The 24,063-nt window shown below is 43.8% G+C and overlaps 2 protein-coding genes and 1 pseudogene across 5 annotated transcripts; 2 read left to right on the top strand and 1 right to left on the bottom strand.

Moving 5' to 3' along the window:
* Positions 1–432: 432 nt before the first annotated feature.
* Positions 433–13,353, top strand: LOC124702937 (putative protein phosphatase 2C 76). 4 transcript variants are annotated; one of them, XM_047235114.1, is made up of 21 exons: positions 433–811; positions 1,149–1,392; positions 1,590–1,699; positions 1,786–1,920; positions 2,851–3,085; positions 5,532–5,902; positions 6,648–6,718; positions 7,135–7,288; positions 7,628–7,811; positions 8,304–8,532; positions 8,811–8,898; positions 8,971–9,245; positions 9,495–9,552; positions 9,695–9,782; positions 10,207–10,278; positions 11,188–11,271; positions 11,380–11,523; positions 12,057–12,132; positions 12,309–12,391; positions 12,478–12,532; positions 13,012–13,353. In XM_047235114.1, the coding sequence occupies exons 1-21, from the start codon at positions 505–507 to the stop codon at positions 13,069–13,071; spliced, it is 3,123 nt and encodes a 1,040-aa protein (XP_047091070.1). In that variant the 5' UTR covers positions 433–504; the 3' UTR covers positions 13,072–13,353. The 4 variants fall into 4 exon arrangements, with proteins under 4 accessions (XP_047091070.1, XP_047091069.1, XP_047091072.1 ...); XM_047235113.1 differs by having other exon boundaries at positions 8,811–9,245; XM_047235115.1 differs by lacking the exon at positions 433–811 and having other exon boundaries at positions 1,276–1,392; positions 1,585–1,699; positions 8,811–9,245.
* A 689-nt stretch (positions 13,354–14,042) lies between these two features.
* LOC124696006 (serpin-Z2A-like) lies at positions 14,043–16,772 on the top strand. The gene is made up of 3 exons (XM_047228799.1): positions 14,043–14,483; positions 14,605–15,129; positions 16,434–16,772. The coding sequence occupies exons 1-3, from the start codon at positions 14,043–14,045 to the stop codon at positions 16,770–16,772; spliced, it is 1,305 nt and encodes a 434-aa protein (XP_047084755.1).
* Positions 16,773–19,623: 2,851 nt separating this feature from the next.
* On the bottom strand, positions 19,624–23,715 carry LOC124702936 (annotated as a pseudogene).
* Positions 23,716–24,063: the final 348 nt, after the last annotated feature.

Here is a 24,063-nt window from a genome sequence, read left to right as displayed (position 1 = left end):
GGCGCCGCTCTTGTCGCTGGGTCGCATCGCCTCCTCGTGTGCCGCCGCTCTGTCGCCGAGTCGCATCTCCTGCGCCGCTTCCCGTGTCGCCGGGTCACATCGCCTTCTCGCGAAGCTTTCACTTGCTACTGGTTTATTTTCAGTTTATTTTTTATTTTTTATTTTATTTTTTATTTATTCAGTTGTGGTAGGAAGGTGTGGGCTATGTGTTAGACTTGTGGATGGACAGTTGGACGTCTGACAATTAAAACTATCAGGTCCGATCTGTCAGATAATAACATGTTAATATGTTCATTTGGATCAGGGACAATGAATTAAGTAGTAATTAATTGTGCTAGCTGCAAAAATGATTTTGTTCGTGTGTTCTGTGCAACACAAATGCCACAAAGAGCTGCAATTTTCTCCCAAGAAAATGACGCTCGGGGCCCACCACTAGCTCGTGACACGCAACTGCGCAAGCCCACCATTTCCTTTCTCTTCTTCTACTCCTCCGGCGATTCGCCGATGTTCTTACCCCTCGCCGGCCGCCGTATCCTCATTCTTCTCCTCCTGGTCCAGCTCCTGGCGCCGCTTCGCTGCGCGGGGGAGTCGGCCACGTGCCTCGCCGTGTACCGCGAGGGCGGCGCGCCCGCGGTGTACCAATCCGCGCACTGCCCCCGCTGGACCATCCTCCCCGGCGGCGAGGGGGATGGGGACCAAAGCTCCTCCTCCCCGCCGCCGAGGAGGTGCCACGTGTCAGCCCACCGCGGCCGCCGCCGCTCTCAGGAGGACCGGGCCGTCTGCGCGCTCGGCATCCGCATCCCCTTTATAGGTACTCGCACAATGCAAAGTTAGTGAAATAACTCCGCAGTTTGCGCCCGGTCTTGCTTTTCGATTGCGAGGTGAAACGATGAGTGTTGAAATCAACGAAGTTGTTATGAGAAATTATATGCAGCTGAACTAGAACTTCGAGGATTGTACTCGCAATCTGCTATACTATGCTTTCATGAACTCTGAATGATGACTCAAAACATCTTCTTACGTATGGTTCTGTTGCTATAGTGATTTTATGCTTTGGACCTCTGGTTATTCTGATTTTGTGCTCGATTCTGTTACACGCACTATGTTCAATTGTAATCTAATCCTGGCTAATCGACTATATTATACAGACCAAATGAGGATTAAAGAGGTGCATGTTGGAGTGATGGCAATATTTGATGGTCATAATGGAGCCGAGGCCAGTGAGATGGCTTCTAAGCTCTTGCTAGAGTACCTTTTACTCCATGTTTATTTTCTTCTTGATGGTATATACTCCATCATGTTCAGAAAATCTACTGGAAAATTGACATACAAGGAAGTTACTATTCTTAACAATCTTCTTGATGGTCATAATGGAGCTGAGGCCAGAGAGAGGTATGTCATTTTAGCATGTCTAATTCTGGTTATTTTTATAATATGGAATCTAACATCCTGTTAACTGCATGTTAGTGATTTTTTTTTTATGTTTCTTTGACCTCAGTATGCTATTAAATTTTCATATGCCATTTCCGAACAACACAAACCATTTTTTCAGGAGAATAAAAGATGTCTACTGTCCTTTAAAAGTGCAGGTCTTGTTGGACATCACCCGCTATTCTAGACCGATCATTTCACATGGAAATTCTCAAGGAATCATTATTGAGGGCAGTTCAGGATATTGATCTAACATTCTCCAAGGAAGGTCTTACTTTCATCCGTAAAATTAAGCTTTTTTACGCACGCTCATATAATTGAAAAGGATTATTTTGGTATGTATAATGCAGGAAGCTTTGCATAAAAAATTCGATTCTGGTTCAACAGCAACTGTTGTCTTGATAGCCGATGGCCGAATCATAACTGCTAATCTTGGAGATTCAAAAGCTTTTTTGTGCTCAGAAAGTCACGTTCCGTATCGTCAAAAGAGTTAGTCTTCTTTGTTCTATTATTTAGATAACTTGGCCTATTGGATGTTGCTTATGCTAGATGTTTAAACACTACTACTTCTGTTCCATCACCTACATTCTTTCTGTTGCTTGCAAGTATTTTTTTGCATTTCATTTTCTTCCTCGCCCACTTATCATGTCTCTCCAGATCCCATATTATTTCAATCACATACAAGATAGCGAATTTACAGACTGTAGTTATCTGGGCTGAAAGTATCAAGTCATAGCTACTAATGTTACTTTATCCTCCTTTGATCCATGTTTCTACTAGTAATGCTCACTCTCGGGTGATCCACATCGCCCCAGTATTGGATTTGACATCCTTGTAGATGATGCCGCAGCCAAAGTGGCAACATGGGAGAGAATAGGTTCACAATGGCTTTGGTGTAAAACCAAAAATCAAAATCACCATAATTTGGCAGAAGTACATATGGCGAGAAATGTTGAGAATCTTATAGCTTTTAACAGTAAGTTATGAAAAGCTCTATGTTGCACTTTTCATGTTGTGGCACATCATTATTTCTTGTCTTGTCAGCAGGACATTCGTTGACCTTTTTTTTAAACAAGCTTCTGTACTTTAGTACATGCTTTGGTGCTACGGGGCCTAGCTTTAGTCCTTCTATGGGACTACCTCGATGCACATTAGTCTTAAGACAATGACAATGCCTAGCTGGCCATCTTCAATAACCAGCTTTACTCTTGACTTACGATATCGTGGTAAAGCCATTTCTGCTAAGCCACCGAGTAATAGTTTGGATAGGTTCATGTGTCGTGAAAGGACTGGTAAACAAATTATTCAACTGTAGTTGAACAGGAAATACTCCCAAAATTACACATTTTGCTACTTCACACAAATTTATGTATGTTGCACTATGGAGAAACAGTAACCAGGAAGCTTCCATTATATCAGGAAAACGGAGAAGAAAGAGAAACTCAAGCAATGATGAGGACTTTCCTTTAGCAAATTATGATGGTCCACTTCATTATAGTGTAAAGGAGTTAACCAAGGACCATCATCCCGATAGGGAAGATGAGAGAAGGCGTGTAGAAGCTGCTGGTGGTTTTGTTCTTGAGTGGGCTGGTGTATACCGTGTGAATGGCGAGCTAGCACTATCTCGAGCTATTGGTGACATGCCTTTTAAACGGTTAGTACACATTCTATTTAGTTTTTCTCCATCTATATCTTACCTACCCCAAGGTTTTAAATGTTTTACATTTTGTATCTTGAAAAGAAGAAAGTTACATATAGCCCTATTGCTTTTTAGTAAAGACTAAATTTGACCAAAATGCAAGTATATTGTACAAAGTGCAAACTCTCACAAAACTACGAATCTGGGGTTCAGTTTCAAGAACTACAAATGAATCAGTTTAATGATCTATCACATAACTACAGGTTTAAGGGTGCATCCAACATCCCATTTCCTCTGACCACCTGGGGCCCACAAGACAGCCTCTCAAAAAGGTGCACCAGCTACACACAGCGAGATAAAGAGCCGGTTAACTGAAAATTACTGACGAAACCAGTGCACATGAGGACTTGCGGGCCCAGTTGGTCGTGTGATACAATTGATCACTGAATCTGTAGTTTGTACATGAAAACTGCCGTTCTGCAAAGTATACTCTCTTAGTAAACGTTGGTAGAAAAATGATGCATTGTTAATGAATTGATTAGTCAAAATATGCAGTTGCAGATTTACTTGTAGAAGAGATCTTGGATCTTATTGGTTTGGAATATTAGTGTTGTTAGTCTTTACAAGCCGTCTCTATATCATGCATGGCACGTCACCCCTTTTCAATAAATAAAAAACAATTAGTCTCATATCTCACAAAATTCTTTCCATATTTTCTCTATCCTCAGCAGGCACCCTCTCCTCTAAGTGCTGTTCTTCCTTCAAATCGTTTCTGTCCAACCTCCCTCTGACGGATGTTTACTCCCATCATGCACGCCACATGGGCAGGGTTATTTCCTCCCCGAAATAGGCTTTCGCCCCACTTTATAAATAAAGCCACAAACGGCTGAACCGATACAAGGTGGAGAGGAAAACCTCTTACAAAGCAAGCCAAGAGAAACGATAAAAGAGTGCTCAACATGTGCATACAGTAGAAAGTGCGCACGCGGAGTTCCTCCAACTCAACATGTGCAGCCTCAGCATGACATCCCCCTCACTAGGTTGAATGTGGTCGACATAGTGGGAAGAGTTATCAAAATGCCAAATGGCCATCATGCTATTCATCGCAACATTGTTCAGAATTAAGGAACTAACTAACTAAACACCCACTAAACATTGATCCTAACCAAGGACTGTCCAACACACCAGGCTCTCATTAACTTTAGAAACATCCACACCCATGCGTGCAAGTACAAAAGTATTTCCCATTGTCAAAGGATGTTTCCGTCACCGTCCATTTATTCCTCGAGATTCGTGCTCACCATGGTAGATGGAAAGATTCCTTTCTCTCTCCTCTTTTTATCCTAATCTCAAAGCACAATGAATGGTGATGGAAACATCCACACCCATGCGTGTAAGTACAAAAGTATTTACTGTACTTCTTAGTAGTTGGTACTTTGTAGCAATCCCAATTGTAATAAGAAATTTCACATGATACATCAAAGGTAATTCAAGGATGCCAATCATCTCTGTTCTATTTAGACCAAGAACAGCAGCAACTACTTCACATCCTCATAATTTTATCTGGTTCCCCAGCTGGTCAGCTCCATGTTGGCATACCCATTTTGCGCCGGATTCGCTTGCCACAACTGCTTCTACGGCTGGAGCTAGCACTACATTTGGGTCGGCTGACCACAATGAAATTTCGCATAGTGTTCATCAGTAAAACTAGAATCGAACCCATGCTGTAAATGAAGGTGCCCCATACAACTCTTGGCTAGCTTCATCCCTGGTCGCTTACCACATTTGATCCTTCTAACGCTTAGGATCCACCCATCTGCTGCAGGCTACTGGTGCCATGAGGACGTCTCTGGACTATGCCCTTTACATGTGATGATGTGGCACCCATCTCGGGCTCACTGCTAGTTGATGGTGCACCCATGTCACGTGGAGGTCAGCGACTAGCGCCTGGTGGTACCAGAATTTTTAGTCTCTGCAGGATCAACTTGCGCCTGGAGATAGGTATGGGGGTGATTAGGGCCTAGGGACGAACTGGCAATGTTCATCTCATTTAGGTTAGGGACTGGGGAAGAGGAGTGGAGGCAAACAAGGAACATCGACTTAAAATTGAGATCGTGTAGAGCAAGGCATTGGGTATTCATGTTACAAGTGAGATGCAGGGATGACCCATCTGTCGCATAGGATGGATAGTGAGAGACCAATCTGAGACGGAAGGGAGAACGAACTTCTTATAATAGAAAAGATGTTCTAGATCCCAAGGTAATCCGCAAGTAAATTCGAATTATTTGATATGCTGCTCTTTGTACATGGTCCGTGCTATGGTGAAAGTATAAACTACTATAATAATTTATGTTTGTGGCGTGGCATGTAACATGACATTTTCATGTAGAAAACTCTCTCTGTTCCTTGATATGTTAGTTGCATGGGCATGCTGAATTGTTCTTCCTCATTTTTCTTGTAGGTATGGTGTAATATCGACACCTGAACTAACAGGGTGGCAGCTTCTGTCAGCAAATGATAGCTTTCTTATTGCCTCATCTGATGGGGTCTTTGAGAAAATGACTATGCAAGATGTTTGCGACATGATGTTGCATGCGAAACTTGGTGATAACCAGGACTTTGAATCCTTTGCTGTTGCGCAACAGAATTTGGCGGACTATGTAGTTCATCTTGCTTTGCAGAAAGGCACAACAGATAATGTAGCAGCTGTGGTTGTTCCTTTGGGATCTCCTAGTAGCTCTGGAGCTACAATAGAAGATTGGCACCATCTTGAAGAAAATTCCAGGACATCTCTTTTGCCTTTACAGAGCATTCCGTACCAACATAAATCTGGTAGGCTCAGTGTCCGATTACTTATAATTGTTAATTGCAACTACTTGGCAATTTGGACATTGCCATTTTATTTGAAAGAATTTGTGTTTTGTTTGATGATAACTGATTGCAGATGATTAATAATTTTCCAGTTTCGCTGGTTTTGGTATCATTTGGGTTCATGTTTTCCTTTAATCTTAAGCTGATGGAAGTTCCCATGGTAGTCAGTTCCGTATTATTGATATGTTGGAACCCAAAAATGGGCATACCGAATCTTTACATGAGGGAAATGCCACTCCTTATTATATGATGATATTCTCTTCTTGTGCTGCTTTGTTGCTACATGTTCCATTCAAGTGATGTCCGTTATACAAGTATTACAGTACTGCATGGGTCCTATGAATCTGAAATTCTAATTTTGTTCATATATACTACCTCCGTCCCAGTTCATAGGGCTTACGCGTTTCCCTAAGTTCTCAATTTAGCTAACATAATATCAATTGTACAACATAAAAATTATATCGTTAGAAAGTAGAACATCTGAGCTTTCTAATAATATATATTTTATAATATATATCTTATATTATCATTGTCAAATTTATGATCTAGGAATACGCGCAACCTCTATGAACCGGGACGGAGGGAGTATTAATCATAGCTATCCATTTAACTTTGTTGCTTGACTTACTGCACTCAAACATAGTTCAAGGTCTCTTGTAAATCCTGCTCAGTACTTTTTGCTGACATGTATTTCCATGTTTTGCAGATGGAGTTAGTTCAGCTGTTATTGAAATGGAGTATTTCAAGCGCTCATCAACAAAGTTCCAGAGGTTCTTGGTATGTGGGATATTTATTATGTCACTGTTTGGTATCTCCACTGGTGTCATGGAGGTCCTGGGTTCGAATCAGCCTTTTTGCATTAAAAGCAAGTGAAATGCTGACTTAAAATTGCCTTGCCCAGACCCCACAATATGTGGGAGCTTTCGGCACTGGGTACTCTATTGTTCTATTGTACTATTTGTCTTGAAAGTTAGATGTACCAATTAAAGCAAAGGAGTTGTACAATAAGTGTTCTCTGAATGTAAAATATGTTTCACTTAGTATGTTAACGATCTGCATGAACTTGAAGTCTTTGACAAAAAGCCCTAGCTTCATTTGTGCTATGGTTTATTAAGCTACATCTTCAATGTCTGCTGGAGTGTATTGAAAATCATTGATTCTACTAATATTATTTCTGTTTGATCTGGGATTAGGTTGATGCAAAACATAAGAGACTGGGCTGTTTCTACTTATCTGAGAGTCTTGATGAAGATATGGATTATATATTTAGGGTACCACAGGACTTTCAGCATGAAGGAGTCTACGATTTCAATCACATGCCAAATGAAAATGTGCTATCTTCTGATGGTGAGTAACCTGTTTTAGGATGCTCGCGTGTGGGGTCTTTTTCAGGAACAAGGTCCTTTGTTTTCCTTTTCTTTGGAGGGGGTTAGCTTATTGGAGGGTGTAATCTTATTTCAATAGGTTACCATCAAATCTTGCTGTCTCGGTATAAGACTCGATAGTTTATCATATTGATTTGCGTATGTTTGAGGAAAAAACATATAAATTCATTTCTATACATTTTCTTCCCATATTTTAGAGTGTGGGTATCTAGAGAGACTTGGACCTCTAATGCAATGCCTGTTAAAAATTTCTATCTTGCTCATGCCCTCAGTGGCCATTCCCTCTTACATTTGGATACAGGAAATCTTGAAAAATACAAGGACAGAAACTTTTGCTGGTACCTTGGCCATCAAGATGATGAAATGGGCCGGTGTAGTAGCCCTGAAGGGCTTGCAAATTATTTTGGCTTGCTCGACTCTGTTTCGCATAATCGAAGCAAATCGAGAAGTTCACATTCATTTGGCTACAAGATAGCTGACATCAGGTACCATTTCCATTGTTGAGCAACTTCCTGCCTTTTAGCATATCTGGACAACGGCCTGTAGATGTTTGCTGACGTTTAGATTCTTTGGTGTAATTACCTTTTATCATCATGCTTCACATCTCTTAGGGTCATGTGAATGTACCATCCAGCCCACGTTATATTTTACTTTATAATTTATATTCTGATCATTGCTGTATTTCTTCCATGAATGTATCACGGGTGAAATGAAGAATTAGGACAACCTAAATAGAAGAGCTACTTGCAACATTGACTTCTTATGGCATAATTTATTAGCCAGGTGATTTGTGAAGATATAGTTTGAGAAGAGCTGCTGGAGATTGTTTTTTTTTTCCTTCAAAATAATTTTCCTTACATCAAGTAGCATATATAATATCACTCTGTCAACTACAGTGGCTACATATATTTTCATTTTCATATTAATATCAAGTCATGTATCCCTAGCTGCGAGTTTTCTTTTGTTTAACAATTTAGGTACAAGCTGAAGAGAAGATTTGATCGTGGTTCATATGGTGAAGTCTGGTTGGCATTTCGCTGGAATTGCTCTGATGATGTAGATGTACATAAAGATTCTTTCCACTTTAGCACTATACTTACACCAGACTCATATAATTGCACAAGTTCAAACACAACTTCGTCATCTGATGGAGATCATGTCTCAGACACAATAGATGGTGATTTATTCATATTGAAGCGCATAATGGTAAGCCAAGTATTCTTCCAGTGAACTTCTGCCATTCTATCAAGTATTCCCGTCATCCAGTATTAGATGTGAAGTTCTTTTGATTCCATCAGATGTGTTTAGAATGCTAGTTTTTTCCATGCTTGCTGTGATCAAATACTCATATAGTCATATTGGACATCTCTGGTGTTTTCTGCTGTTACACGTGATACATGTAAGAGCAAGTTAGATTTCCCAAAATAAGGAACAGATAGATTCTAGAAAGCCTTATTATTGACTCTGAAGCTTGCAAACTGCAGGTTGAAAGAGGAAATGCTGCCTACTTGAGTGGATTGCGTGAGAAGTATTTTGGACAATTGTTTTCAAATGCTTCAAAAACTCTTGAAGGTTTGTCAAGAATGGAGTCATCATCTACAACGTTTTCGGTGGACATGCATTTCATTGAGTATACCTTTCCAGAACAGAACATTTCAGCTATTGAGGAATCACTGAAGCATGTGGCTAGGTTTATAGAATCTTTTGAATCAGAATCAAAGGAAATATGGCTTGTGTACCGTAATGAAGGAAGCTCCCTATCAAAACTGATATATGCAGCTGAAGAAACAAAGTTAGTTACTGGTAATGATAATGAGAGAGTCAGACATATTCAAGTTCTGCAACCATCGAAGTGGTGGTATTGGTTAAGGACAACTAAAGCTGGACAAAGGCAAATGCAGAACCTCTTATGGCAGCTGGTATGTTTATGCTAATCTTTATGGTTTTATAAATCAAACTCCTTAGGCGTTTCTCATAGTTTATTGTACTTTATTGTTTATTCATTGTTAAAATGAATTCAAATGAACACAAAATCTACAGTACCATTCTTTGTTGTATTTTTCTCTTGTTAAATTTAAAAGAAGCAAGAAATATTTTATAAGCCAGATGGCTTATTATTTGTGTAATAGTTAATATATTTTTATTTGTTCTTTTCCTGCTTGTTTCAGCTGATGGGTCTGAAGGCCTGTCATGATCGTAATATCACTCACAGGGATATTAAACCTGGTACAAATACCATTGACTTCTACTTTCTAGTTCTTTACCACACTAATTGAACCACAAATTATCCCCATCTTCCCATCATTTTTTCCATAGACATATTCTATCAACTAGCTGTGTTAACATGATTTGTGTTATACCTTCGAAGAGAACATGATCATCTGCTTTGAGGATTTGGAGACTGGAAAATGTTTAAGAAAAATTCCATCTGAAGCAAAGGAAAACAAACTGAACATGTAAGAACAAAGATTTACTCTATGAGGTGTAGTTTTTACACTTAGCTAGAGCTTATTTATCTCTTACTTGGTATTTCATGGTAGTTGGAAATTCTAATAACATTTGGCTAGCTGAGATCAGATGTAGAGGTATGCAGGTCCCACATGATTTTTGCAAAGCACTGTACTTTTTTGTAGGAAATTACGAAGAAGTCAAAGATTCTAATAGTAGTAGTACTATGTTTATAAGAAATTTACCTCACATGTATTTCAGTCTAGCTCCATCCGTCCTAAAAACATAGGTTGGTAAAGTATTCTCGAACAAAGATCAATTAGAAACAGTGATGTTAAATAGTTTTGTTTCTCATTTACCAATAACCTGGGCCCAATATAAGAGAAGGGTTCTGCATTCTTCTGGCACTAGTTTCTGACTTCTTGTATGCAGGCGTCTTATTGACTTTGGCAGTGCCATTGATGATTTCACTTTGAAGCATCTTTATGGTTCAGGGCCTACTCGGTGTGTGATCATTTTCCTTAATATTCTTCCTTTTAGCATATGGTAGAGGATACGTTTGTGAGTTTTTTTGAACTTCAATCGCTGAACACACGATCTATTTTTATTTTCTAAATGTCGCAGTTCGAAAATCATCATCACTTGTATTATCAAGTTGCTCTTTTTTTTATCTCCTAGAGGATCAATTTATAACTCAACGTTAACTTTTACAGTCATATTGCTTGAAGTCTTGACCATCAGGGGTGTTTTATGTCTAGGTTTGAACTGTATCAGTTGGCATATCCACATATAGATGGCCTTAATGTAAATATGTAATTCCTTGGATTCAGTTTGGACATAAATCTTTCGATCAACATGTCGAGCATAAAGATGTGAAGATTGCCTTTTTTTTTTCTTTCTCTAAAGGTTCTTTTGGTACTAACGTCATCTTTACGACTTCAACAAACCAAGCTGTGATTATTTTTTGTAACGGCCATTATGTGCTGGATTCGGACCTGAAGCACGTAAACTGTAGGATGTGCATGATTACTGAATTCCGTAAGAAGTTGGGTATTATTTTTTCTTAAAGTTATTTCTTTATTATTTACCTCCCATGTTTAGGCCAATGTTTCATTAGAAGAGCTTTTTTTCTGCCAACTTGCATCATTTTCCTCTTAATGGACATGTTTGATCCTGAACTACGACATTTTGTTTTTTAAAAGTGGTGTGCTTGACTAAAGATTTGAACCCAGACTAAGCACTTCGGCCAATATTTGGCTGTCAATTTGCTGTTCAGCATTCTTTTGCCAGTTTGTAGAACACTATTATACACGGTGCAACATGATTGTTCTTGAAATGATACTCGCCACATGATCCTACTTTCTGTTTTTTTTTTTCAATCCATTCTAATACAATTTTGGAACTCAATTCCAGGTCTGAACAGACTTTTGAGTACACTCCTCCAGAGGCACTCCTTAATTCAAGCTGGTATCAGGGATCAAAAAGTGCAAGACTGAAGTATGTCACTATCCTCTATTTCTTTTACTTCTGAAAATGCTTCATTGTGCCAATATCATCAGGACACAGCTACACTGAAGGTCACTGATATTCCCATGCTGTTTACAGGTATGATATGTGGAGTGTTGGAGTTGTCATGCTGGAGTTGATAGTTGGTTCTCCACATGTTTTCCAAATAAGTGACCATGCGCGTATTTTAATGGATCAGCGTCTTGAAGGGTGGAGTGAGCAAACAAAGGAGCTTGCATACAAGTGAGACTCTGTTTGATTTTTTTTTTGTGTGAGTTATGAAGTACATTTTCTATGCCTGGGTTAGCAATGTTGCTTTGATTCTGGTGCCAAGCCTAAGAAATCATAGATGCTGTAAATGAAATAATATGAACTATATGTTTTAGTCTCCTGGTTCTTGCGATATCTCAAAGATAAAAAAACCCATGTTTTGTCTTCATCCAACATAAGAAATCAACGCCCTAGCTGAAGTGCATGATTGAAGTAGAATTCAAATTTGTTGGAAATTTGGTCTGCCACACTGAATCCTACTTTTTTTTTGGTATTTTTAACTATATATGTAGCATCTTAGCAAAATGTTCTTTTATTATTAACATGTCACGGTGCCATAATGCAATTTGTCTGTTCTGGGGCTCTTCTCGACTATTACTGTCAAGTTACTTGATTAACTGGAATAGTGAATTACGGTGTTTCCATTATCTCTGCAGTATGAGCAGTTATTTTTTTCAAGAGCAAACTGTTTGACATAGAATTTCCTCTGTCTTTTAATGATATAGGTTGAGGTCTTACATGGAACTCTGCATTTTAGTGCCGGGGATTTCCTCACATCAAGGCAGCAGTAACTCAGAACGGGTGACTATAACAACTCCATTATCTATTTATTAACTTATAATGTTAATGTGTGAGGAACACGCATATCTGCTCATATCATTTATTCCTTGCATTGATCAAAACTGTTAGTATTAATTTATTGCTATAGTTTAAGATTCCAGACCACTTGATTATTTCTTTCCTTTTGTTTCTTTAAGGGTCACGTCGGGTTAGCTTCTTGGAAATGCTCTGAAGAATCATTTGCCCGTCAAGTGAAGATCCGAGATCCTCTAAAAATGGGGTTGGCATTTTTTTTTTTAATTTTCTGCAAATCCAGATTATTCATATCATCATATCTAATTGTTCCACATTGCTAATTTGTTCTAGCTTTCCTAATTTATGGGCATTGCGACTAGCACGCCAGCTACTAGTGTGGCATCATGTAAGTGCCTTGAACCCAGAAAAAGAGGAGTTCCTTATTTTCAATACAATCTAGCTATTATGTATTGGATATGTGGAAAACCGTAACAGTCATGAAATGTCTCAATAATTGTGCATGTGAAAAAAACTCATTTGGGGTAGTGTTCTTGTATCTGCGAGTACCTTCCGGTAGGATGAAAAGGAAAGTTTTTTTTTCAGGAATTAGCGGACATGACCTCCTTTGGTTGTTCCTAATGTGCAGTGCAGTTGTGCTTGTGCATCATAAGACGGTGATCAGGCTTGCATGACCCACTTTCTGTCATGTGGCGTTCTATTAAACTTGAAAAGAACCATTTTAAACCATAAATTGGTCATCCAAGTCTTGTTATTTAATTTGATCGATTTCATCATTCTCTTTGATGCAGTTCTCAGTTTACTTTACCATTTCCTTCACTCCACTTGGTGTTGTTCCATTAACACGCACTTGCACCTGTCTTGCAGGAGGACCGCCTAAGCGTTGATGAAGCACTGAACCATCCTTACTTCCAAGAACCACCATAACCCATAGGTGATGATGCGATATAATCAGACAATCTTTAACAGGTGCTCTAGTTTAACTAGCATCCATTTGGCGAGTTTGTTCGAAGGAATTGTGGTTCATGTGTAGATATCGGTCAGATGTTGTATATATCACACGAAATAAATTACAGGGTGCAACATAGGTAGACCAAGATTGTTGAAAGATAGATAAACAGTTGTATAGGTAGATCCAAAGTGAAGGTAAGGAATCAGGAAGGTGTATTTCAGGACTTCTAGCTGCACTGCAGTTATTTGCTTGGGACATATTTGTTCGTTAGCAAGCTTCAGGCCCTGCTTTTGGGGAGGTATGCACAATTCCCGGTGATGGTGAGGGAGCAACACGAGGTTGAGACGTTGTGGACACCGAGCAGAACTCTGTTGGCGTGATGCACCGACATGCCCCTGCTCCCTTGCCTCCACTGCTTCTCGCCTCTCTTCCAATGGATTCTGAACCGTGCCTCGGAGTAAATTTCCAGGTGAAACGGACATAAACCCAAATTTTAAGCTGGTTTTTGAAAAAAAAAACGCAAATCTAAACAGTGCCTCAGCAGTGCCACGACATGAACACTTGCAATACATAATCATAACGAAGTTTCATGTGTCCATGGCATGCATGAAGTCATAGAAAATGGGTGTAATAACAGTACCGAAGCTGAAGGAAGAAACAAATGGAACACATCAACGTTTAGTGTTTGCACAAATCCACTTCCATGAAATCGAATTTGCTACCTGTAGTTCAGAAACATACTATTCTGAACTCGAACTTCAACTCCCTGTTAGCTATTTGGGCTACAAACTGGAAGAAGTGGAACGTACTATAAATACATACTCCTATGTATTTGCACATGCCACATATATATACATGGGCGCCGTACGTCCTTAGGTTAAACCCCTGCGCCATCTGTTTGACCCCAACAACGAACGGACCGTCGGCATCGGAAAGCTAGGGCACCATGGACAAGGAGGCGCGGCCAAGCAAGAAGGAGAAGGCCCGGCAAAGCAAGGAGACGCGGCAAGGCAAGAAGGCTCGTAGTTCCGTCGACTCCGCCGGCCTGACGGCGCTGGCCCTCCGCCTTGCCAACACGTTCTCCAAGGGCGAGAATATCATTTTCTCGCCGCTGTCCATCTACACCGCGCTGGGCCTGGTGGCGGCTGGCGCTCGGGGCAAAACCCTCGACGAGATCCTCGCCGTGCTTGGCGCATCGTCGCGCGAGGAGGTCGCCGAGGTCGTGCGCGGCGTGGCGGAAAGCGCCCTCGCCACCGACGGATCCGGACCGCTGATTATCACGTTCGCGTGCGGCGTGTGGCATCAGAAAGGACTTGCGCTGAAGCCGGCCTACCGCGCCGCCGCCGTCGAGTCGTACAAGGCGGAGGCTAGCGCCGTCGACTTCCAGGTTAGCGCGTGCGTTTATACGTGCATAGGCAGCGATCTTCCGATCGATCTCTTCTTTAGTTGTCTAGCATGTTGTTTCCAGTTGTGATCTCGATCGTTTTGATCTCCGTACGTGCACGCAGGAAGATCCAGAGGGTTCAAGGGCGGCAATCAACGGCTGGGTTGCAGAGGCCACGAACAAGCTCATCGCGTCCCTGCTCCCTCCAGACTCGGTGCACGAGGACATCAGGCTCGTGCTGGCTAACGCCATGTACTTCAAGGGAAAGTGGGAAGATCGCTTCCACCAGAGCCTCACAAAGGATGCCGACTTCTACCGTCTCGATGGCAGCACTGTCAGTGTGCCTTTCATGACCTCCGGGAGACTTCCCACTACGGGCACGGAGGAGGAGGAGGATTTCCCTTTCTTTTTTTTCGAACAAGAAGAAGAAGTCAAGTACTTCGTTGCCTCCTATGACGACGGTTTCAAGGTGCTCAAGCTCCCTTACCAAGCGCCAAACGGCGGCAAGTACTCGATGTGCGTCTTCCTTCCCGACGCGCGTGATGGTCTGCCTAGCCTAGCGGACGAGATGGCGTCCGGCGGCAGGAGGTTCCTGTTCGACCACTTGCCCGATTGGCGAATTAGCGTGGACAAGCTTTTGCTTCCCAGGTTTAAGCTAGGGGAGTGCTGGGCGTCCCCCGGGGGATTAGAAATCTAATCCCCCGGGTCCCCAACCGTCCGATCAACAGATCTGAGACGTTTTCGGCCGTCAGATCAAACCAACCAGCCCTCTCTCCCACTTTTGCTACCATGATGCACCAAAGTAGCAAAAAACCGTTCAATTGTAGCAAACTCTATTTTCACCTAAAACACACAGACCTCGCCGGAATCTCGCCGGAGACTCGCCGGAGTCTCGCCGGAGTCTCACCGGAGACTCGCCGGAGATGTCGCTGAAGACCGACCAGAAACCTCACCGGGGACTTAGTAGCAAATAATATATGCTATAGTAGCAAAAACACACAAAGATTGTAGCAACCTTTTTTTGTTATTGTAGCAAAAGCAACCTCGTCGGAGACTCGCCGGAGAATTTGTAGCAGAAAAATATACTATTGTAGCAAACACCTATAACAAAAATAGCAAATCCTAATTTCAATGGATTCTCGCCGGAGAGATTGTAGCAACAAAATAGAATATTGTAGCGAAACCACAAAACCAAAGTAGCAATTCAAAATATTGGTATGTAGCAAAGACCTACTCGTGGAAATGAAATCCACAAAAGCGATGCTACAAAACAGGTTGTAGCAAACAAATTGTTCGATATTAGCATAACCGCTGAACAATTGTAGCGAAAAAAATAAAAATCCTATGGCGAGGGGAGAGGTTCCCGTTGACCAGCGACGAGGGCAGGGCGTGGGGAGCTCCCTTCAAACAGCGTGATGGGCACACGCCACGGGGTAGCGGGATCCTGCACCGGAGATCGAGTGGGCGTCGCCTCCTTGGATGGCGCTCCGGGCGGCGCGGGAGGAGAGGAGGGGAGGGAGGCCACCATGGATAGAGCTCTGGGGCGGCGCGGGAGAGGAGGAGGGCCGGGGATGGCCGCGCCGGATGGCCGCCGGACGCGAGGTGGGCAGCGCCGGGAGCGGAGGCGCATCCTTGGGGAGCTTCCGCAGCCCATGGAGGCGGAGGCCGGCGGCGGTAGGTCAGCTTCCGCGACTCGCGTAGGCGGAGGCCGGCGGCGGTAGGCGAGCTCGCGTCTGGTCGTGGAGGCGGAGGCCGACGCCCCGCGGCAGGAGCTCGTGCGTAGTCGGGAGGTGGAGGTCCAGGAAGGAAGACGACGGGAGCGATAGGATAAGATTTGGGTGGTTGGGGACGTGAGCTGGTGTCGTGGTGGGCCTTTTTTTTCTTTCACGCGTGGTACACGGAGGAGCCGGGGGATCAGAACGCTGTTCCCCCGGGGGAACCTCAGCCTTTTCCTTTAAGCTATCCTTCTCCTGCAGCATGAAAGAGACTCTCCAAACCTTGGGGCTCCGGGCAGCGTTCTGCGAGGAGGCCGACCTGTCTGACATGGTGGACGACTCCGGCCAGGACATGAAGATGCGCGTGGAGGATGTGTTCCACAAGGCGGTCGTCGAGGTGAATGAGGAAGGCACCGAGGCAGCCGTTTCCACTGCCGCCACATCCGTTTTGCAGTGCTACAGAACGCCTTTCAATTTCGTTGCTGACCACCCGTTTGCCTTCTTCATACTGGAGGAGGTGTCCAGCACGGTCCTCTTTGCCGGCCACGTCCTTGATCCTTCTAATAGCTCGGAATAGTGGGTTCCAAATAGCGACGAAACTTGGACCCTGCTTGGGAGTAATCGACCTATGTTCTTTTTGTTAGTCTGCGAATTATGAACAAGCTATTATCCGATTCCCATAAACTTTTTTCTTCTTTATTTATTTATTATTTATCTGGATGCTTAATGTTGAATTATCGATTTGCTGGGCCTGTGGGGGGATGCATATATCTCATAGGTTGATGAATGGCTAGAAAGAAGGATAGTAGCAAAAATTTAAAAATTGTGACGCATAAACAAAAGCATGCTATAGATCATGGGATTTTTAGCAGACGCGCAAACTCACGTTGATAGCTATAGTCAAACTCAATAACTTTGGTGTTGTGACCGAAATCTCGATACGATCGAAAGTCGGTTGAGTTGAGTCGCCCACGTATGCAACATTAAACATGTTTATTCGTTATCACACCAGTTATCATATCTACTTTATGATCTCTCACGTTTGTGCAACGTTGGAGATGATTCTATCCATTAGACCCATTGGCGTTTCTCATTTACAATTTTTTTGAGGTGAAACAATGGGAGAGTTTCCCACCACATTTTCTTATTAATTTAACAAGCAAAGTGTCTGATATGTACAGTGGATATATACAAGTGGGCAGAAGAAACGGTTAAAACAAGAAAAGAAAAAAGTTATATAACGTCTACTACTAGTAGTTATCCAATCCTTGTAATGCTGGTCTTGTTTCTTGTTTTCATTCTGAAACCCAACAGTCTTAGTTCTTGATTGTACATGGCCTCCTGGTTGCTGAAATTTTTATTGTTTCGAATGATCCAAATACTCCATGCGGAAAGAATTATGATCTCCATTGTGAAAGGACGATTTAGTTTCTGTTTGGCATCTTCAATGGCTTCTAGTTCAGATAAACTCCTTGTTCTTTGAGAACATATGAAATCCCACCTACTTGAGGCAAATGGACAACTCCAAAACAAGATGTGAAAATTTCAATGGTGCATGCCAGAAGCCCATGGCCTCAAACTGAACATCGATGTTCCTTCTTATATTTGATTTGGTGGGATTGGATGTTAGGGCATCTCCAGCGGGCCAGTGCAAACGAACATAGGCTATCCAAATGTGTCTGCATGGACAAGGGGCATGACCTAGTAGTGCGACCCAAACCGACTGAGCGCCACGGACTGATAGCGACGGCCCATTTCAGCCCATGGGCTGAGAATGCGGTTGCGCGGACAATGCGTTCCCGCCAACAATACATTCTCACTCCCTCTCCCTCCACTACTCCCATACAAAATCCGTCGGCACAACCCCGCAAGCCTTAGAGAGCGATGGAGGATGCTGCCACCCCCACCACCACGCCTGCCGCCCTCGCCGACTCCGATGAAGCCAAAGAAAGAACTGACGGTGCAGGAGCATGATCATGAGACCAAGAAGTGTGTCGGTGGCACCTCATCGCCACCGCATGGGAGGTCGAAGCCAAGGTCGCCGCTGACCGAGAGAAAGAGGCCGAGCTCATCCTATCCCTTCAGACCAACGCCAACCAACGCCATCGCTGACCAAGTTTTCACCCAGGGGCCATTATCATGATAATGAAAGTGTTGGCACCCAAATTTGGCAGGTAGCTGACTAAGGTGAGGAGGACCTGCGTGCGACTAAACCAAGGTGGGCACGTCTAGGTCTTGGGCCAATTTCAGGAAGGAGCTCGAATTAGGCCGACTTGCACGCAAAAGGAGCAAGACGACTTGAAAAGGAAGATCCAGCGGTTGCACCAAGCAAAGCCTGACATGGGCCGATTTATGCTCAAAATTCCAGGAGCAAGCCATATGTGAGAGGTGACGACCGATTGAAATTAAGCACACAATCAAAAAACTATCAATACATCTACTTTTCTAATGGATTCTCACCCATATGTGTAAGTGCTCCAAGCTTTGGACTAATTCAAGGAGCTCAACGAGAACAAACGCTTTCGTTGGAAGTTGAACAAAAAGTGCCCCGAGTGGGAAAAGCTATGCTTCATATAAAAGGTCAAGGCTCGAAGAAGCTTGGCAATGAATCATTGGTCATCGATATTGAAGAGGCTGGCCCAAACACACGGGTGTCACAAGCATGGGTGGCAGTGTGGTTTGACCAACGGGCCACAAGGCCACCAAGCAAGATCTCAAGCACGACGCTTCATCATTTGCATTGCAAGAGACATTGAATGGGTTGATCGTCGAGAAGGAGACAAATGGCAAGAGAGATGCATGAGGAAGAGGCCACACTGGTAAGCTTTCTTGACCTCCGAAAGGAGATGCTTGAGATACAAAAGGGAGCTCTTGAAGTTGAAGAGAGAAATGCCTGTTCACGAGCCATGGAGGTAGGGGACAAAATTGCTCGTTAATGAGAACCGGATCACGATGGCCGACTTCATCAGCAAATTGACCCGGCTAACTGTGATTGGTTCGAGAAGAAGAAAATGGCCAACCGAGAACGCGATGTGTGATGCATTTCGTATGATACTCGTGTCATTGGTGATAATTTATTAGCTATTAAATTCAATTATTGTTGCTATTTCCATTCATATATGTCTATTGGTTGAAATTGGAAAAAAGAAAGACAAAATGGCCTGCGCCGACCAAATCCCCCCCCCCCTCCCTCCCTCGTCCCAAACGGACCAAGGTAGGACGCCTACCTCTGGCCTGTCCTCAAACCGACCCAAATAGATCAAAACAAACACCTTTGATGTGTGAAATAGATCGGCTGGCCAGTACAGCCCTACCGGATGAAGTGTTAATGGCAGCGGAAGGACATCTTTTAGTATAAGGCCGGATGAGCATCCCAGATAGCAGTGACCATTACTATTGTTATGTGCATTGCATTATATAGACTTTCATGACACCGGAAAAAAACACTTCCATGATATAGCTCATTCTTATTTTTCCTGTTTTCACTCTACCAAAGAAGTTGACAAATTTAGGACGAGGTCAAGAGATGAAACCAGTCAAGTTACCATAGCAGCATGAGCATCTCTGCACAATGAAAAATGGAAGATGGACATAGACGAGAGTACACGGCTACTCCATTGTCACTGGCCTCGGCACTTTGAAGAAACAGCTAGCTAGTAGCTCCATTATGAATAGCTTATCTTTTGGAGGCGCTCATTATGACTGCAGCTGAAATGTTCCTGATTAAGCATCTACCCTTTTCCCAGACTTCAGGTTCTTTGGCGGCTGCCTTGGCACGGACCGGAGCTGCACCGAGTTCTCAAAGCAGTGGTGGAAGCCAAAATGCGGGTAACGCTCGTACCACGTCTCCTGCGGCTCGTGCGTGTCCCAGTGCTCGCCGCTGCTGCTCCTTCCGTACTTGTGCACCCAGCCAGAGCCGTTGTGCCCCTCACCCCAGGTGCGGTTCCACCGGTCCCCGTATTTGCCTTCCCACCAGGTCTCGCCCTGCTTCACTCCTTGCCCCTCTGGGTTGAAATGCTCGTCCCACTTGTCGCCCCACTTCGACCACCCATCGCCCTCTGAACGTTCCGCCCATTTGTCAGTGTACTTCACGCTTCCACCGCTGCCATCGTACGTCTCACCCCACCTGCACAAGATGAAATAGTGAGTTCCAGCAATATAGGCTTAAAATATTTTGTTCATAAACACTTCATAGTTGTTGTACATAAATGGCATTCTGGTTGCTGAAAGTATTCGTTTTCAATTTAAGCTGCAAGGAGAAACATTCAAGCAGGAAGAGCACTGAAAGTTACTGAGTAACTTCTTAGTATACCTTTCATGCCAAACATGAGCATGACCAACATCCAATGGTGTATTTGGATCCAAGCTGCACCATTTATCAGCCGATTTCTCAGCTTTACCGCTTGAATCGTACTGCTCCCACCATTGCTCTTGCCACTGCTCCCCTTTGCCATTCTTTCCCCACTTGTCTGCAGTCTTCTCCATATGCATAAGCCCAGATGTGAAATCCTGAAATAAATTAAAATGTGATAGCTTCATTAAATTATGGGGAGACATTCAGTTTGCCTAGCACATATTGCCATATGTTATTCCTAAACATTGAGAAAGGACCACATATGCACTTGTAAGTCTACAATATGACACTCTAGAGTCACATGTCTACATGTGACTGACATAATTTCACAAATGCATCTCATGATCGCTCCTACTAGCTCATAATGAATGCTTTACTACTGTGATATGACTTGAGCAGCCAACGTTCGAAATTTTACAGGTACTAGGTTAGAAGAAATTGTAAATTTTGCACACACCACACAGTGAGCAGATAAATATTATCGAATCAGACAAAAATTCACCTGCCACATGGACTCCTTCCAGTATTCCCGCCAAACATTGCCCCTAGCATCACGACCAGACTTCTCCGAACCTAACTCCTTATGATCAAACCGGTCTGAAGCCTCCCAATACTTGTCTTCAAATTCAACAGCCCCATCAGCACTGACTCCCCTAATTACAGTCCACTTACAAACAACCCCATCAGGCCTCAGCTCTACACCGGTTTCCTTCCACCACTTCGAACCATCTGGATCTACCCCATGAGATGACTCCTCATCACTTGTACTAAGAGCTCTAGCCACCTCAGCAGCATTTTTTGAAAATTGTGTTTCAAATACCTCCTCTGCCTCCGCAGCTGGCTTGGGGTCGGAATCTACATTTTCAGGCTCAGCAAATGACTGGAAGGGTGGAAGAGATCGATCTTCCTTCTTCTCGAAGAAAGATGTCACAAATGGAAGTGATAAAAAGTCTGCTGATCTTTCCTTCTCCATCACCAAATCAGGTTGACTGGAAAAAGAGTCCACTTTCTTTGATGGTTTTAGATCAGTATTGCTTTCTCTTGGTTCGCTACTATTTTCCACTGGTGGTAACCACGACCAAAAATCTGGACCAGGAGTACCAAGCTTAGAACTTGCCTGCTTGGAAGTAGATGAATTCCCAGAGTTTGGCCCTGAGTAAATAAAAGTGGTGGTGTCAGAGCAGAAACATAACTTTACACCGAACCAGGGAATGTTGTAGTAACTATAACTTTGCAGCAAAAAAACATCCCAATGATACTAGTTCATTTACAACAAATACAACGGTGTCCTGCAACTTCAAACCAATAATGTTATGGAACTGCACAGAACCTACATTTTTCAGAAAAAAGTCGACATAAACTATAATCTTGATATTGCAGTCAGTGGCAGAGCCAGCACCTGGTGACCACAGGCGTCTGCCCGGCCTCCGTCGGTGCATCTCCTTGGAATTCTACTAGAAAACATTTGTTCAGCTACGAGCCTTTGGCAAAAGCTAACCAAAGTGGCTGCACTATGGTCTTGCCCAACTCCAAGATGGACTAGCTCCGCCACTATATACAATTTTTTTTAAACTCACAAGTTGTTTCATTATCCACACCATCCTTCAAAACATTAAGGGTCCCTTTTCTTCAGTTTAATCCCTCATATAGGATCTAGAAGTAGTACATACAGAGAAATATCTTCGTTGTTTCTGTACATCAAGGACTACCATGCAATATTTTGATGTCCTGTTATTTGCTTGTTACAGCAGGAGACAAGTCATTGGGGAGAATTTATACTGCACTTACGCTAAAATAAACTAGAAATCAAAGCATTGCAGTGGGGCCAATTGCCAAGAAAATTCGAACAGCCATGTAATAAAATGAAGGATATTCATATTTGGTAATAACATTACTTGATCTGGAGAAGATCAAATCAATGTAAGGGAACAGTAAAATTCGAACAGCTATGTAGTAAAATGAAGAAGGATATTCATATCTGGTAACAATTAGTTTATCTGGAGAAGATGAAATCAAGGTAAGGGAACAGTAAAATCTGACACTTGTGAATATGCATTGTCCTTGTGTTATTTATTGTTGAGGATTTTTTCAAATTAAGCCATGATACTACATAGTATGCTTGTCGATCGGTAATGTACATTATTGTAGAAGAATTGCTTTGCAGTGCAGAATTTGTTTTATTATCCGTCAGCCCACAGATTGTGTGGCAATTGAAAGAATCGGGTACTCATGAATTCACCTAGCCCTACTATCCAAGTAGGCTTTGGTGCAACTGAACAAGATAGTGCAAGCAAAGGGTTTATGTGGGTACCATGAACACTCAACAACAATGCCCGCCATTTCCCCCAATATTTAACTGCAATTACCAATTTCACTTTAAAGCTCGTTAGATTTATGGTTGGATTTTTTTGGAATATTTCTCTGTTTATGCCAATTTCTTTTGAGCTACTACCTTTGTAGTATGTGTCAGACGAAAAAGGGAGACATCTTTTATGCGAAACACGAAGCTAGTGCTACGTTCATCACGAGAAGTAGCAGCAGTAATCTTTAAGCAAGGCCACATGTGGCATACCTTTGGCCGACTGCGACGCCACGGGCGCTGCCGGTGCCGCGTCCGCCAGGGAAACCCGATCCTCCAATCCCTCTGCTGCCTTGCGCGAACCCGAACCGTTGCCCGATCCCGTCACGTCCGCGCCCGGCGCCGGCTGCTTCGGCGGCGGCGGCGGCGGCGAGGGCTGTGGCGGGTTCTGCTGCGGCGGCTCCTTGAGCACGGCGCGCGCGGCGGCGAGGGCCGCGGCGGCGCGGTCGATGACCTGGGTGCGCTGCACGCGGTCGCGCTCCTCCCGCGGCACCCGCAGCATCTCCTCGAACCGCGCCGTCCTCCGCTCCACGTCCGCGGGCGGGGCGCCCCCGCCTCCGCTTCGGCGGGCGGCGGGGACGACTGCAGGCGGTACGCGAGCTCGGCCGACCGCCGCTCCCGCTCCACCGCCTTCTTCCACATGTCCAGGTAGGACGGGCCGCCGCCTCGGGCGCCATCCCCGGAGACCGCGCGGACGCCGACGGCGCGGCGGCCGATGGGGAGAAGGAGGCGGTGGAGGTTCGCATGAGCGTTAGGTCGGTGGAGGTGGTGAGCGGCGGGGGTGATGGGAGCGGAACCGGTCGCCATTCCGTTTGCTTGGGCTTGTACTCCGCGAGTGGAGATCAGAAGAGTAGAGAAGTGTGTGCGGGAGTGTGGAGGAGAAGGAGGTGGTCCCAGGTGCCTGCTCACGCGATTCAGCGGAGGAGGTTCGTTGCTGCGCGCGCCGCAGCGTCCACGTGGCGCTCTCTCTGCGCGCGCGCTCAGCCGTTGGTTTCCCCTCGCTGAATGGACGGGCCGGGAGAAACCTGGCATTGAATGAATCCTGCTACAACCACCACACCAAGCAGCGATTCTACAGGACAAGGTGAGCTGGCTACAAAGGAACAAGTAAAATTCACCCACCACCCTTGTACTTTTCTACGATCACTCGATTTC

This window comes from Lolium rigidum, chromosome 3 (genome assembly GCF_022539505.1).
Source record: "Lolium rigidum isolate FL_2022 chromosome 3, APGP_CSIRO_Lrig_0.1, whole genome shotgun sequence".
Taxonomy (NCBI): Eukaryota; Viridiplantae; Streptophyta; class Magnoliopsida; order Poales; family Poaceae; genus Lolium; species Lolium rigidum.
This window is presented reverse-complemented; position numbering and strand designations above follow the sequence as displayed.